Genomic DNA, 17,844 nt, shown 5'->3' on the forward strand with positions numbered 1-17,844 from the left:
TTAATGGTTGGCCTATTAATTGCTTGTACTTATACAAAGAATACAGCTATAACAGGTCGCTATCTATCACACCCTCCTCCTTGTCATATTGCTTAACCACTTCTGGACCAGAAGGTTTTGCCCCCTTAATGACCAGGCCATTTTTTTTACTTTAACGGACAAATGTGCGGTTGTATATACAAATAAAGCTGCGCTAAGTCATAAATGTGATAAACACATATAAAAAGAGGATATCCCTAAAGGTATCCAAATAAAAATAAATATAAATGACACAAGGTGATATCAAATACTTATGTGCTCTTGCAATTAAATAAAGTGACATCCAATAGTATCAAAAACATTAATCACAGTGTCCAATAAATTATGTAAATAAAGTCCAAAGTTGAGTGTAACAGTGCTCAAAAGCAAGCCTCCACCGTTCAATAATGCTATCACCATGCTGGAAGTGAATCAGGCTAATGCGCTTACCAGAACGCCATAAATTTAGGCATATAGAACTCGGAGGGTGAATCAACCAGCTCAACCAGGACCTAGACAGCTCCACTTAGACCGGCAAGGAGGTTCTGCTCAGATCAGCCAGATAATAAACCCCGAAAATCCGGACAATCCACGGTCCAGCAATGGTCATAAAGGAAGGATAACCACCATAGTGAAGTAAGTATAGGTAAACAATTTATTAAAAGGTAGAAAACTCACATGTGTATGCTAAAACAGTGCTTATCGGCAGGATCCAAAAGAAAACACACAGCCGCCCGACCTCCGGGTATTGCGTGGTGACGTCAGCATGCCTTTCCTACACGTTTCGTCACAAATGACGTCTTCCTGGGGAATGTGCGGTCATGTGAAGCTGTACCCAAATAAAATTTATGTCCTTTTTTCCCACAAATAGAGCCTTCTTTTGGTGGTATTTGATCACCTGTGCGAAAAAGAATGAACATTCTGAAAAAGAAAAAAAAACAATATTTTTCACATTCTCCTATATAACATTCTCAATTAAAAAAAATGCAAAAATCCAATTTTTTGATAATTTTAGGCCAATTTGTATTCTCCTACATGTTTTTGGTAAAAAAAAAAAATCCCAATAAGCGTTTTGTGCAAAAGATATTACGTCTACAAACTAGGGGAAAGATGTATGACATTTTTATTAATTTTTTATTTTTTTTACTAGTAATGGATCTATGGATCTGCAATTATTAGCGGGACTGCGATGTTACAGCGGACAGATCGGACCCCTAACTCACATTTTTGGGGGGACCAGTGACATTACTACAGTAATCAGTGCTCACTGTTACTGTAATAATGACACTGGCATGGAAGGGGTTAACTCAGGGGCGATCAAAGGGTTAAGTGTATGCCTAGGTGGTGTTTTCTAGCTGTTTGGGGGATGGGCTTGTTAAAATAACACAGAGACCTGTTATCCTAAATGTGAGGATCACAGGCGTTCTGTGTTCATTCCAAGGAGAACGACAGTCTGCTGTGTGTACAACATTCTACATTCTATTCAAAATAAATAAATACATATGTAGCACCCTACAAGGTAGGTTCTAGGTAAAAGTATATTAGGCCTTGTCTGCTTCAGTCAGGTTGTCATGGTTTCCAGGTGTGGCTGTTGAGAGGGGAGTTTCCCCACTGGCTCCATGAGAGGGTTCTCATTGGGCAGTGGAGGAAACCCAATCAGTGGCACATTCAGGCTTGTATCTACCTCAGAAGGCAGATTCTGCCACACAGGATTCTGGAAGTGGGTATAAGTTTGAAGGGAGCGCATGACACAGCGTCTTTGGCGGGAAGCAGAGTCCCAGGAGGGAGAGTACGGCTGTCTCTCCTCCTGTCAGAAGAATCGGGTGTCTCATGGCTGCCTGAGAATCAGAGAGAGCTGAGCTGCAGAGAGGATCTGGTGTGCCGAGGACCAGTGGAGGAAGAGGGTTTCAGTTCCAGGAAAGCATTCCAAGTTTGTGAGTACTGTGAACTGCCCCTGGGGGTCTGCCTAACATAGAGGGGACCACTCCAGTGAAGGTCCCAGGGATCCAGGAGCCAGCTAGTGTTAAAGGGGGTGCCTAGTCAGAGGACCCTGAAGTGTTAGAGGGGGTGCCTAATCAGAGCACCCTGAAGTGTAAAGGGGGAACCAGCAGTTGTGCCCTAAAGAGTTAATGTGTAAAGCGTGCAGTTAGCAGTGTACAGTGTTAAGAGTTGCAGCAGCACAAGCAGTTACAAGGAGCTATCTCAGTCAGTGAAGGGCTGGAGGGAGCTGTCCACCAGACTTTTGAGCTAAACAGAGTGTCAAGAGTCAAGTGTCATTACAGTCCTGGATCTTCTGAGTTAACCAGAGTGTTAAAGTCGAAGTTCTAGCACAGTTCAGCAAAACAGTATCTTCAAGCGCCAGGAAGCGTTGGTCGGCATTCAGCTGGCGTCAAGACAGCGCTAACAGGCATTTTTCTGTACAGTATCCCAGTTAAACCTAGTTGAGCCAGAAGAGTATCCCACTCATTCCCTTCTCTCATCCCCATTACAAAATAAACAAACCAAAGATGCCAGAATGGTCATTGTCTCTTATCTCACACTTGGGTATTCAAGTTAAATGTGTTGGAAGTGTCACCAGTAACAATGGCAGACCCATATCAGGCCCAATGCCTGGAAATATTGCTACATTTGGGAGCTCGTCCAGGATTTTGCCATTGGTTACTTGGCCGGTTGCCCCTGGCAATGGCAGAATAAAAAGTCAGAAAAGTCAATTTTTGTGCCCAGAACTGTTGTTCAAGTATCAAGCCAAGTGTGAGACCGGATCTGCGGGAGGCAGGGAGAGTGGGATGAAGCTAGAAGTACACATGGAAGGTTGCCTGTGGCAACGCAAATGTTCAAGTAAAGCCTGCAACAGGATGAGAACCTTTGATGTGGACTGTGATATGTACTCTGCTGTCAGAAATTGGAGAGCAGGGGGAAAAAGTATAAAAGTGTGTGAATGCTGCAACTGCTTAACAGGAAGAGGTCCCAGTGAGGACAGTGAAGATAGTGTCAGTGGTCCCAGTGGTCCCAGTGGGGGCAGAGAAGAGGATGCCGGTGGTCCCAGTGGGGACGGTGAAGATGGAGGCCGGTGGTACGGGAAGAGAGGTGCCAGGGGCCGGGTGTATGTGCATGCTATATGGACTAGTGTTGACCGTGCGACCGACAGCGGGACATTTATCCTATATAGCGGGTGCACAGATACTCTGAGGATCGTAGTCGGCCATGCCGGGAGAGGCAGTGCGGCTAGCCTCGGAGACAGTACAGAAGATGTAAATTGCACATGTGTGGCTAGGAAGAGAACTATCGACCGTGCGACCGAGAGCGGGATATTACTCTTGCCAAGCAAGGAGGGACAGCTGGCTTCAGTGAAAGAAGGCTCAGTTGTGGCCCTATAACAATTGAGGAGAGTGGATGCATGTCTAGCAAGTGACATGGTCGGCTTAGCAGCCACTTCCCTGTAGGCTAAAGTAAGAGAGCATGGCAGGGGAAGAGTTACAGTCCCACTCGGGAAAGCGTGCTTCACACAGATCTGCCTAACAGGAGGAGTCAACGCCCAACATGGCTAAAGGGTGGAGATAGCAGGAACATCCAGCCAATCAGGAGTGGGTAAGGGGAGTCCTAATACCCCCTCCTTTGGGTATGGCTGCAAGGGAGACACATATAGGAGAAAGAAACATGGCGTTTGTGAGAGAGAAAAAGAGTGTGACCGCTATTGCTGCCGCCATCAGTGAAGACTCTGCTAGGCAAACACCGGAGCAGATCCACCACCCCAATCCATCCCTAGTATGGGATACAGTGCACGGGAGGCGGCCGAGAGTTCCTAGGAGCAGTATGTCCTCAATGTGCTACTGTTACGCTGAAAGTGCAAGAGTGGGTCCAGTGCGGGCATTGTGGCTATCTGCTGCTCTGGGCAGAGAGGAGCGAGGGCCATCCCAAGAAGTTGTATGTCATTTGGGAGTCAGGCCTCACTCTGAAGGTGACCGGGACAGAATTCAAGTTCCTTCGCGGAGGTATAGAAGGGGCATGTTGAAGCTGGAGGCCATGCCAGCAGCCAGTGGGCCTTCAGTGTTTGTAAAGGGGACTCGGTGAAGGTCCCAGGGGGTGCCTAGTCAGAGGACCCTGAAGTGTTAAAGGGAGTGCCTAGTCAGAGGACTCTGAAGTGTAAAGGGGGCGCCATAAAAATAAATAAAAATGACATAAATTTAGTTCCCGTAGTTAGTAGACACAATATCTTATGCGCAAACCAATCAAAATACGGTTATTGCAATTTTTTTACCAAAAATATGTAGCAGAAAACAAATTGGCCTAAAATGTTAAAAACATTTGATTTTTTAATTTTTTTTGGGAATGTTATATAGCAGAATGTGAAAAACATTGTTTTTTTTTTTTTTCAGAATTGTCGCTCTTTTTTTGTTTATAGCGCAAAAAATAAAAATCGCAGAGGTGAATATCAAATACCACCAACATAAGCTCTATTTGTGGGAAAAACAGGACATCAATTTTATTTAGGTACAGCGTCGCACAACTGCGCAATTGTCTGTTAAAGTAACACAGTGCCCCAAAAAACAGCCTAGTCATTAAGGGGGCAAATCTTTCCGGTCCAGAAGTGGTTAATATGTGAGTGTTAATGCACAAAAAGGGTTGAAGGGGTCACAAAGGATCAGGGCAGTTGACATGTAGGTATTAACCACTTGCCGACCACCGCAAGTACATATACTGCGGCAGTCAGCCTCTCCTGGGCAAAGTGACCTATATATATATGGCACTCGCCCGCGAGCCAATAGGGGGCGAGCGCGCGCCGCCGCCTCCGCTCATTCACTGTCATCCCCGCGCGAGTGACCGGCGGCTCGGATTTCCGCCGGCCACTCGCGATCGTCCGCTGCAGAGGGAGAAAGGCAGGCGGCTGATGTAAACAAAGCCGCCTGTCATTCTCCCTGGTATAACTGCAGAGATCATACGATCCTGCTATGTACGATCGTATGTCTCTGTGGTTACATGAAAAGCCACACCCCTTTACAGTTAGAAGCACGCCCCTAGGGACACATTTAACCCCTGCATCTCCAATAAAGTTAACCCCTTCCCTGCCAGTGTCATTTTTACAGTAACAGTGAATATGTATAGCACTGATTACTGTAGTAATGTCACTGGTACCCCCAAAAGTGTCAAAAATGTCAGTCAAGGGTCCGATCTGTCCACCGCAATGTCGCAGTCCCGCAAAAAAAAATCGAAGATCGCCGCCATTACTTGTTAAAAAAAAAACAATAAAAATGACAAAAATCTTTCCCTTAGTTAGTAAACGCAATAACTTTTGCGCAAACCAATCAAAATACGCTTATTGCGTTTTTTTTTCTACCAAACATATGTAGCAGAAAACAAATTGGCCTAAAATGTTAAAAATTTTGATTTTTACATTTTTTTGGGGGGGAATTTCATATAAAAAAATGTGAAAAATATTGTTATTTTTTCAAAATTGTCACTCTTTTTTTGTTTATAGCGCAAAAAATAAAAATCGCACAGGTGATCAAACACCACCAAAAGAAAGCTCTGTTTGTGGGAAAAAAAAGGACATCAATTTGGACTTCATTTGGGTACAGCATAGCACGACCGCGCAATTGTCCGTTAAAGTCACGCAGTGCCGAATCGCAAAATAGCCCCTGGTCTTTGAGCAGCCAAATCCTCCGGGGCTTAAGTTGGTTAAACATATAAAAAAACAATGCAAAAAAGGAAGGGAAATGTCTGTTACCACTAGCTGAGTTTAATGTTTCTGTCCTTTTCCTTATCTGCACTACGACAGGTAAAATATTTTCTCTTGCTACAAGCAACGTGCTTATCTCCCTGTTTTTTATTTTTTGTTTTGTTTTGTTTTAATCAAATGCTCAATATTTTACATGTCATCTTAGTAATAAAAGTTGTTCCATTTGTTTTATAAAGGAGGTGCGGTTCTGCTAATTGAAGTCCTCTTAAATGAAGACGGAAGTGGTCCTCTTACTTCCCAACTGTTCTCACTCGTGATGTTGATACAGACAGAAGGCAAAGAGAGGACGCCATCTGAGTATAACAAGCTCCTTACAGACTCTGGCTTCAGGGATATTCAAGTCGATACAAATGGAAAGTTATATCAAGCCATAATGGGAAGAAAATAAATCCAAGTGTCGATTATCTGTTTGTAAACATGTCATAGTATTAATACTGCGTTATTTCTATACTGTATATCCTGCAAATGAGCATGCTGCTACTAAAGGATGTTTTTCTTGATATCTGGAAAACAGTATCCACTAGATGTCAGCAGAGTTTCAGTTTTATTCTGAGATGCCAGTACAGAAGAGAATACCTAGGAGAGCTTTTGTTTTTAGGATAAGGAGCATGTAAAATTTCCATGTTGCCAGTTTGTACCTAATACATATCCACTGATAAAAAAAAAGCTGGATTAAAACCAAAAACATTCAAATATTATCTATCCTTAATGTAAATCTTGGCTTCAGCCAAACCATTTTATTCTGTTTTTGGATTTAGCAGAGAGGGGTTAGAGCCTCTCTTAGGTTTTATTGCTACATAAACATTTATATATGTGTAGCCAAAATGTATTTTTCCTTTTTATATGTAGTACGGATAGGTTAGAAACTTTTTTAGGTGTTTATTGATAGTAACAGAGATAACTAATTCCTCAATCACCCACACTGTTAACCCTAATTCACAAATTAAAGAGTTAGAAAAAAACGGACTGGAATCCTCTACTATTTAGAATTGCACAAGATATTACGCTACTAGGGCTTTTAATTAAGTTAAAATTAATCATCTAAATATGCATGTAGCAAGGTTTCCAGGCCTGTTGCTTGATATGGGTCTGCCATTAGTACCGGAATCCTCTCCAGCCCATGTGAGCTGAGTCCCTGGGTGTGACAACTGAAGTAACGACAACTCCGGCATCTTTGTTTGTGGTTTTTTATTATAAGTTAAAGGGGATGGGAGAAGGGAATGAGTGGGATACTCCTTTAGGCTTGAACTAATTACAATTGGGACTTTGATCCTGAAAATGCCCGTTGGCGCTTCCTTGACGCCAGCCGACGCCAGCCAATGCTCACTGACACTGAGTACACAATGCAACTTGATAGAAGTGCTGAATCTTCGACTGAAAGTTCAGAAGATCCAGGACTGTGAAACTGTAGAACTCCTGACACTGTTATGCTGTACAATTCGCTGAATACTGTCCCCCGCTTTGGCCAGCTTGAGGTAGTATGAAGTAGAACTCTGTAAAACTGTATTTGCAACTGACAGACTCTATACAATTCAGGGCCCAGATGCAGATGCCCCCTTGACTGTAACTCTTCAGGGTCCACTGACTATGTACCCCTTTGTAACTTCAGGGTCCTCAACCTAGGTACCCCCTTTGCAGCTAGCTGACACTGGATCCCAGAACCTCTTCCGGAGTGGTCCCCTCTGACTCTAGGCAGACCCCCAGGGGCAATCCTCAGTACTCACGACCTGTGTAGGCTTTGCTGGGACTGGACCCCTCTCGCTCTCCACAGGCTCTCAGCACACTGGATCCCCTCAGCTCAACTCTGCACTCTCTGGATACTCAGGCGACACCCCGAGATATCCTCTTCCTCAGACAGGAGGAGAGACAGCTGTAATCTCCCTCCTGGGAATCTGCTCCTGCCAAAGACACAGTGCCACGCACAAGCTGGGATGTGTCCCCTGATTGGGCTTCCCACACTGCCCTATGAGAAGCCTCTCGCAGGAGCCAGTGGGGATACTTCTCCCCTCAGCAGGCACATCTGAAAGCTCTGACACCCTAGCTAAATAAATCGCAGTCCTGCTGTTAGGCAGACAAAGCCCACTATACATTTACCTAGCACCTACCTGTAGGGTGCTACATGCATATTTGCATGAAGAACAAAATACTAATGGATAATGTATACTCAAAACAACATACATGTCCCACATATGAAATAGGGAAAAAAATAATATACAACAATGTCCCTAAATGGGAGAAGTTCTCAGAGGTAACCTTAAAGTATATGTAAAAATCTAACTTTTTTTTTTTTAATTTTGGATTAGGAATGGGAAGATTAAAACTGCCGTCCTTTTTTTTTTTTTTTCAGCCAGCATCTCTGTTAAATGTAAAATCCGTGCCCGGCGTATATAAGGAAAAAATAGCAGCCCCTTAGCAATCTGTGATACCAGTTAGTAAATTATATAAAAAAAACAGCACTCCAAATAGTGCAACAAAATATAACATTCAGTTGTACATTAAAAGTGAAAAAAGTGTTTATGTGTAAAATAGAGCTCAATCTTAATAATTCAACACAAAAAAATCAAAAACAGTCCAAAAATGCAAAACAATCCAATGAAGGAATGATCCCTGCAGAGTGAAAGTAAAGGGGATCCGCCACCAGCAGCAGCCTCACACTCAAGCTTCTTACCAAATGTCCAGGACCATAAATTATAATGGTCAAACAGGCAGCAGCAAGTTTATCCAGTAGGTTAACTGTCATATGGATCACAGATAGTATAGTGGAGACTCACAATGATAAAAAACAGGAAAACTCCCATAGTGAAGCCCATCATGATATAAAAAGGATTTATTTTAAGAGATGGCTACAACTACCGCTAACTAGCGTATGTGCCCATGCACACACAGGATTTTACAGGCTAAAAAAGGAAAAAACCTCACCAGCGCATTCAGAAGAGGAGCTTTAGAGAAAAAAAAATGCATGCTGCTCGTAAAGGCATCTAGACATATTTAGCACTTGAGCATTTATTCATTCCAATGACCAGAATCAATCAATAGTCTAGCTAAAGGAATCCATTATTTCTCAAATAGTTGATGCCCCTAAACGCGTGTCCAATACATAGCATTTGGTGCATTTTTAGGGAGCTTTTTCCTGTCAGGAGTAAAAAGTATTCATTCAGTCCTTACATTTTAGATAAAAACACACAATCACTCCCAGCACTCAGAGATCTGCCATGGTCAAAATATGCAACAGTCCATAAAGGCACTGGTAGGATATCAGGAATGTGAAAGAAAATAGGGTGCGCTAACCATACAATTATGCGGCAGCACTGAAATGGGGAAAATAAATGTGAAAAAAGATATAGTGCGCTCAACACAATCATAAATATTAAACATATGACATCTGGGATGACCCAAATATTATGGTAATCTTCATACAGTGTGAAAAAACATACTGTATGTGAAGATTCTGTATGCAAAAACATATAATTTATAACAATTGTGAAAAAAATATATAAAGTCCTCCAATTGTTCCAGATAATCTCAAATAGCCAAAGATCAAGCTTCCATCAATAGTGGATCTTCAATCTTGCTTATCTTAGACTGATATGTGAGGGTGAAATAGAAGAAATAGCCTCTTACCAGATAACACTAAACAGTGAGCCTTATTGGTGAATAGGCCCTTTCCACACGTGAACAAATGAAATCAAGTGAGGTGACACCTCGGTGGTAGTGCAAACTTCTTACCAGAAGTATGTAGAGGGAAGGCATAAACCACAGTTGTTTATACGGATGCACCAGATAGAGGGTATCCAATGATGGCTTCAATGCGTGGGCTGAATGTTTCTCCACTCCACCATATCCAACTCACCGATGTGGCTGGCGATACTGTACTCTAATGTAGCTCCCCCATAACAAAAGATATAAAGTGCCAATAGTGCGTTATCCTTTTAAAAAAACTTTATTAAAAAAGAAACACACTTACATAGCAAATGGAAGGAACTGGGCATACACAATGATTCCAAGTCTACCGAACGTGACCTTCAGGTTTTAGTTGGGACCGGAGCACTTTGGCGTGACGGCGTGGCTACTCCCCCCCCCCAATGCGTTTCTCCTTATCAGGTCCCAGCTGAAGCCTGATAAGGAGAAACGCATCGGGGGGAGTAGCCACGCCATCACACCACGTGTTCCATACTGCAGGCGGTCACGTTCCGTACACTTGGAACCATTGTTTATGCCCAGTTCCTTCCATTTGCCATGTAAGTGTGTTTCATTTTTAATAAAGTTTCTTTAAAAGGATAAGGCACTATTGGCACTTTATATCTTTTGTTATGGGGGAGCTACATTAGTGTACAGTATTGCCAGCCACATCGGTGAGTTGGATATGGTGGAGTGGAGAAACATTCAGCCCATGCATTGAAGCCGCCATTGGATACCCTCTATCTGGTGCATCCGTATAAACAACAGTGGTTTATGCCTACCCTCTACATACTTCTGGGATTGGGAATGAGAATATACAGTAAGCCATAGGTTTCCAAATAAATCAAAAAGCAAAATAAACATGAGGCATGTTGATGAAACATACACTAATAGGTTTTAGATATAATACAGTATAGAGTGGAAAAAGAGGGACCAGCTACCCAAATGAGCAGGGGCCAACCTTTCTCCCTCATGGGTAGCTTAACCCATAATAAAACTGCTGATAGGACTAACAACATAAGTATGTAATTACTTGTTGAACCAGTTAGGAAAGGATGGAGCAAGAAAAAAAAGAGGCCTTACCAAGAGGAATGAGAGATGGACATATCGTCCGTATAAGTGAAGAATGAAGAGGCACCAAGGAAACTAACAAGGCAAAATAACTTGCAACAAATCATAAAGGTTGCTGCATATAGTTCTTCCAAGTGTCCAGTTGCAGATTAGCTGTCTTCTTATTTACCATTATCCAGGAAATGTTTTGTTTTGATGCTGCAAAGGACACTTGACTGTGATTTCCATGCCTGAGCTACCGTAATATTAGTCCCTAAAACAATAAAGTGGATGAGTCTTTGAAGTGGTTTGGGACAACCGGGATAGCCAATCATTTCGTTGGTACTGTATAGCAATGTGTCAAGGTTAGAGTCCTTAACAAAACAAAAGTGGATCATTCATCAATGGACTAGTAGTTAATCTTTTTGTAAATAAAAGAGTAGCCCTGGCATCCTCAGGCAATATCAAAGTATATGAGGGGGAAACATGGGAGTCCAGAAGTCTACATAAACAATCCATGTGAAAAGTGTCAAGGTTGCACAAAGATCTCTCCTTGTCTTCTACCAAAACCCCAATCCAGTATATTTGTCCCTCCAATCTTTCATGAAGTTCCCCCCATTCATTTAAAAAAAAAGAAAAATCCTGTGTACATTTATCTTAGATCCTGCAGTCCTCTGACCCATAACATAACAGATAATTTCTCCTTTAATGGCAAATGTGGGTGATACTTATTCCTGGAAAGAGAGGTATTCATGCAAAGATAGATGAGCACTGCATTATTAAGAAATACGCTCTTGATGCTGTGAAGACGACTCCCCACAGGGAGCAAGGTTCTTGATGGGGCTGGGGACGGGGTGGGAAGCAACAGAGTGGAAGTGAGTGTTGCAGCAAAACCAAAGAGAGTGAGTGTTGCAGTAAAGAAAAAAAAAAACATTTTGACAGCTGCAGGGCTACTTATTTTTAAAATATTATGTAAGGTAAAGCTGGGCTTTATTTTTCATTCAAAATGTATTTTATTAGGTCGATTTAGTAAATGACTAGAGGACATTCCCTTAGCAAAGTGAATGTTTTCATAAATTAGGGAATAGTTTGAAGCTGTGTTCACTCGGAATACTCTAAGCTAAGTGAACATTCTCTACTACTTTAGGATGCAGTGTATTATTACTTCCTTTAAGAAGTATTCACTGTTCTTCCAGGTTCCCTCTTACGATTTTTACCAAATGCAGCATTGTCAGTCATTTTACTCTCTTTCGAGGACACCTTTCAATCACTTGACCTCCAGTCTCATCTGCATGCATATTACAGATACATACCTATTTCTCCTTTCCAAAAATGTAAATTAATTCCCAGTTCCCAAATACCCCCTGGCAATTTCTTCCCAGGTGACTTATTGTCATCTAAAAATGAGACTTTCCTATTTCTCAGGAGTGATGACTCAGCGTGGATATCTGTCCTTGGTACTGTAGAGGTGGGAGTAGAAATTAATAATTTTTGTGTAAATCATCATATAACAAATATGAGTCTAACACAGGGATAACACATCGTTACAATACTTCCTAAAAATATCATTAGAACAATAATCAATAATCAAAACAACAAGCAAGTGCCAGAAATTGCAAACACAGCTGTGATTGAAACACGTAGTCGTGTTTCATTGGAAACAGTGGTGAAATGCATACTTGCCTTGGCCTTTTCCACACTTATCCATATAACTGTGTCTTTGAGCAAAGCAAAGAGTAATTTGAATTTCACTGAGGAGATAGGGAAAATGAGGGGCTAAATCAACTTCATGTTACCTGTTCCTATTAGGAATAGGATTTTTGGCCAGGGTTTGTATGTAAAAGTTGTAGAAAACCCAATATAGTTATGTAATATAGTGTAATTGTATGTTTCCAGCTTTCAGGCTAGACCTTATCTGATCTATACCGTTTCCTTGAAGATAGGTTAGAACTAGGAAGCACAAATGTAGCTAACGTAGGAGCTGCAGGTGAACCGGGATTCCCCACCCTGCACAGCCAGGCTCACAACGAATCTTCACAGTATCCCAGAGTCAAGAAACAGTCCAGTGCTTTTTTTTTTCTTTATGTTTTACTGAGGGGATAAAACTTGGATAGGGAATAGGGAAATTATGGGATGCCTACTTACTTGCTTGCAGAAAAACAGACCCAGCTGGAGCACTGTTTGATAAATCTGGAAAAGCACTCTTGCCCCTTTCAGAGTCCAACTTACATTCCTCCTATGGCTATTGATCCCAGGACCACTTTTTCAGGCACTGCCAGCCTGCCTGGCTTCAACTGCCTCTCTCACTAGCCATTTTGGCTACTTCCCATAGTCCTCCTAGACTGTACACTCAGCAGCCCACCCTGACTTCTCATGGAGACCTCCTGGACCTGCTGACTCTCTCTCCAACTATCCTCAAATGTGCTCCTGTGCATCCAGGCAAGGATTCCTCCATGTGTTGTGAAAGATTCCTCCAGCACTCGAGCCCCAGGTCATACCCCCAGACTGGGGGATACCCTCAAGGGCCACCTACAGCCTCCTCAGCACACCTTCCCCATCTTCCACCCGACTGCCCTTGCTGGTGTGACTCAGGAGTATTTAAGAGGTGCCCAACCCGTGCCAGCCCACTTGGCTGGGGATTGGCTGGGGCCCTCATCAGTACTCCAGGCAGCCCCTCCTAAACTCTCACCCATTCTTCTGGAAGCTTCTTCAAGGTTCCAGCAAATAGGGGGAGGTTCTAGAGGTGCTATTTGATGAGTTATCCAGTCCCCCTGAGTCACTCACCCTAACCCAGATTCAACACAGGCTTGGCTGTTAGCCAAGCCAAATGTACCTACACTAGCAAAACAAACTATTTATACTAGCACACTAAGTTAGAGGGATCTATATAAACAATATACAAACACTGTAAAGAAAATACCCACAACCGCTCTAAATAGAGAAATTATGAATAACCCAAGCGCTTTAGGAGATGACAAACCTAAAATGATGCTGCTACTTAAACTAAATAAACTGAAAGAAAAAAGGATCCTCTGCTAAAGAAAAGCACAAAATCAGTAGCGCAATAGTGGTGACACCCTCCTGCCACACTTTAAGCACACAATGAGACGAAACGTACGTCGGGGCGTGACTAGACGGCGCTCAGCAGTGTGGGAGTGAGGAGCATTTGGACATCCGATTGATCGGTCCTCCACGGCGTGTAGCCTGGGGACAAGGCTTTGAAAGGCTGCCATCTCCTATTGTTATGATGTGACATGCGTGCTTATATCTGGAACCAAGTGAGTGTAACTATGTGTGATTAACAATAAATGCTTTTTTAAAACGTTATTGCACTAGTGGGGCTGTGTTTTCTCTCCACATATCCGGTTTTCCTGCTCAAACACTTTATTTGGGAGCTGATCAGTGTGTTCCTGGGACCCTTGCTTTGTTGCTTAATTGCGAGAGTGATTAAGCCATATCAGTTGGTGAGTGTGTTCTTCAGCTGTCCCTGCATGGTGGTGGTGGAAACTGGTGACTGATAAAGTTCACACACAGCATTAAGAACTCTCCTTGGAATATTTTCTCTGCACTTTATTTTTCTGCACTTGATGTATGGACATTTATGGACATTATGTGCAGATTGCATGGATCTCAATGTTCAATGTTTTAATGTTTAAATGCTTTTAATAAGTTTTTTTTCTTATGTTCATTTTATGTTGTTTATATAACATACCAAGGGTTAGTAGGGATACTCTGTGATCCTTTTTTTCATTTATTAGGCATTGTGTGCTTAAAGTGTGGCAGGAGGGTGTCACCACTATTGCGCTACTGATTTTGTGCTTTTCTTTAGCAGAGGATCCTTTTTTCTTTCAATATACAAACACTGCCAAAATTATAATATAAAATACTAGAGAACTTTTAGCTGCCATTGACAACTGTCATGTGTTCCCACATCAAAACATGAATGATATATTATGGTGCCACACGGCTACATTAATAATTGGTAAAGTGAGTTAAAAATATATTCATAAGAAACATAAATTAACCACCTTACGACCAGCCACGTAGACCTACCTTGGCTGACTTTGCGTGGTTGTACCGGGATGATGCCTCTAGCTAGAGGCATCATCCCGGTACCGTTTTTTAGAGCCGGTGGTCGGCTTTACGGCGGTAATGACCGATGCGGCTCTGGAGCCGCTCGATCGTTACCCCGGCGAGCGGGAGGGGATGTCCCCCCTCCCGCCGCCTTCCGCGGCTCGAGCACCCGAGCACGGACGTGTCGGCTGGATGGAGTCGGATGAGGCTTCAATCAGGTCTCTGATGATGTAACCCGGAGGCGGCGTCCCTGACGTCACATCCAGGTTACTCAGCTGCTAAAGAAGGCAGTTTTAAAAAGTGAGTGTATTCAAAAATGCTGTTTTCAGTGTTTTGAATACATAGAAGTGTAGTAAAGGGGTCTAGAGTCTTTTAGACCCTTGATCGCTCCATAAAGAGTACCTGTTTTTTTAAATGCAGTAATATATGATTTTTCTTAATTTTTCCCAAAAAAACTGGCGTTTGAAAGACAGCTGCGCAAATACCGCGTGACAAAAAATATTGAAATGACCGCCATTTTATTCTCCAGAGTCTTTGCTAAAAATATATATATATATATATATGTGAAAAAGAAAAAGTGCGCTGATCCGTGATATGCTGCTCCCAGATAAAAATAAATAAATGCGTGTAATTGGTGGTGCGCTATATCTAAAATGTGTGCAAAAATGCAAACAAATGATGTGCAACCTCAAATATATACAATTAAGGTGCAAAACTGTAACATATAAATATATATGAAAATATATGAAATAAAGTCCCAAGACACTAATGTGTCTATATTGAAACAATATTCGGTGATGTGGTTGGTGATGGATGGTGTTCCAAAGTAATACGTGACTTGAATTCCCTCCACCTGTTAGAATTCCTCCTTACCGGACGGAATGAAATAAGTGCTCTCCTTAAAGAAAACAAACAATCCCTGGTGCTCCAAAATCAAAAGGTGCTCCCCACCGTGCGTATAAATAGCCTGCTGGGCTTCTTACCAGATGGATATAGATGACATGCGTAATTGCATCCCTCTTGGACGGGTCTGTCTCTGTATCCAATTGGTCCTTATCAGCCTCTGGTGGATATGAACACCGAATACTAATGCGCTGCTCACCGGCAGATTGGTCCTATATTCCGGTGACACTGGTAGCCGCTTACAGTAAGCGGTGGGAAGGATCGTATCGTTCCAGCATAACATGTAAAAAGGAATGACTGCTATAGTGCATTATCCTTAGTGTAAACTTTATTCAAAATGAAATTGCACTTACATGAAATATGTGGTAGAAAAGCGTAAGGAATTCCTGTATGACTAGGGTCCGGCTGCAGTCCGGATCCCCAGCGACGTGGTGACGGCACGCCTCCTGTCTGACGCGTTTCCGCCTAATTGGCTGTCTTCAGAGAAAGGAGGTTCTCGCGCGCCGTCACTTCCGTCCTATTTATTCTGGAAGGGGCCGCGTCACTTCCGGTGTCAGCAGAGGAGGCGCCGGAAGTTATTTGCGGGACCCTTGGTTTCAGTTTTCTAGTGCAACTTCAAATATTAATGGTCCGATATCGGGGTGGTCTCCTATATTTAGTTAAAACTAAACCACCATGATTCTGGCATTGGATATCTGGCGGTATATAATACTCTTGCCTTTACTTGTATCGGCTCCTCCCCATCGGCCATCAATTATTGAAAGTTAAACTGGATATGCATATATAATGTACATCTCAGGGGATAATTCTCCTGTGTAAAGTTAATAATATTTACATAAATAAAAAACTTTATTTAAAATGTTGAAATTAAAAATTCACCTAATATCCGCAATACCAATGGTGACACCGGAAGTGACTTCTGGGCACTTTCCCTAATGGTGACACCGATCGGATTGCAATATGGATGCATTAAAAAACTGAAACCTTTATTACAGCATGTATAACATCTTCAGTTACTAAAAAATATCCATTTAAAACTTACATATGTTTTATAATAAAACCGTAAAAGATTTTTACAATAGTTAAAAACCATATGGTATATAGGTATAATAATATGTGTATTGCGATGTTCCATGCCCATAAATGAAATGAAAGAGTAAATACTAGCTATATGTATATCAACTGTTATTAATATGAGAGTTGATGTCCCAGTCTATATTGTGGCCTTTCGGTCTATAACATTTAAGCTCATAAATCCAAAAGGTCTCACGTCTCGAAATAGACCTCTGTAAATTACTGCCTCTCCAGTGGGGGACGTGTTTCTCAATCACTGTGATTTTTAATTTCTTGGATTCTTTATTGTGACAGGTAGCATAGTGTTGAGAAACACTATGTCCTGGGAATCCATTATGAATATTTGTTAGATGTTCTCCAACGCGAATGCCTGCTGTCCTAATGGTTCTCCCTACGTATTGCAGGTTACACTCGCATTGCAGCAAATAAATGACTCCTTTAGTATCACATGTGATGAACTCTTTAATGGGATATTCCTTCCCTGTTATTGAAGAGGTGAATTTGTTAGTTCTCACTGTGATGGCTTCTGTACATATACAACACCTTTTACAAGGGTAGAAGCCTTTCATGTTTGGAAATATCTCCATTTTTAATGGCCTTTCCACTGGGTTTCTGGCTATTAAGTCTTTCAGATTTGTCGCCTTTCTGAAAATTAGCTTAGGTTGGATCGGTAAAGCAGGTCCCAAGACTTTGTCCTCTTGTAGGACACCCCAGTATTTTCTGAAAACGTAGTTGAGCCATTTATAATTGCTGGAAAATTTTGTAGTAAATGCATATTCAAACTGAGGAGAGGTAAGTTTGGTCATGCTTTTTGGTTCCACTAGGTTCTTTTGTTCCAAAGGGGTGACATTTTCAATCTCTCTGTCTAATTCGGAGATGTCATACCCTTTTTCAACAAACCTCTGTTTTAGGGTTCCTACTTGTTGCTGGAAGTCCTCCTTCGTGGTACAGTTCCTTCTGATTCTCCTAAATTGACTTCTAGGAACCGAACTGAGCCATTTGGGGTGATGACAACTATCTATGGCTATAAAGCCATTTCTGTCGGTCGGTTTAAAGAAAGATCGGGTTGCAAAGCCCGAATTCCTTCTATAAATCACCAAATCTAGGAAGTTGATAGAGGTATTGCTGTATTGGTAGGTGAACCTGATGCCCCAATTATTGCAATTCAGGTTATCCATGAAAATTTTCAAAGATGTTGCGTCCCCTTGCCACACAAGCAACGTGTCGTCTATATACCTTCTCCAAATGACCAGTTCTTTGATACGATTAGTAAAAATATTTCGGTCTTCCCAGAGGGCCATGAACAGGTT

The 17,844-nt window shown here is 42.1% G+C and overlaps 1 protein-coding gene across 1 annotated transcript in view; it reads left to right on the forward strand.

Annotated features, from left to right (window-relative positions):
• The window catches only part of LOC309546494 (acetylserotonin O-methyltransferase-like), a gene marked incomplete at its 3' end in the record, with an annotated part of 103,477 nt that extends 97,334 nt beyond the window's left edge, over nucleotides 1-6,143 (forward strand). The window contains exon 8 of the mRNA XM_082246233.1: nucleotides 5,932-6,143. Within this exon, the coding sequence (XP_082102359.1) occupies nucleotides 5,932-6,143 (212 nt within the window). The remainder of the gene's footprint in view (nucleotides 1-5,931) is intronic.
• Nucleotides 6,144-17,844: the final 11,701 nt, after the last annotated feature.

The sequence above is a fragment of the Pelophylax lessonae genome (genome assembly GCF_965119305.1).
Source record: "Pelophylax lessonae genome assembly, chromosome: 2".
Lineage (NCBI taxonomy): Eukaryota > Metazoa > Chordata > Amphibia > Anura > Ranidae > Pelophylax > Pelophylax lessonae.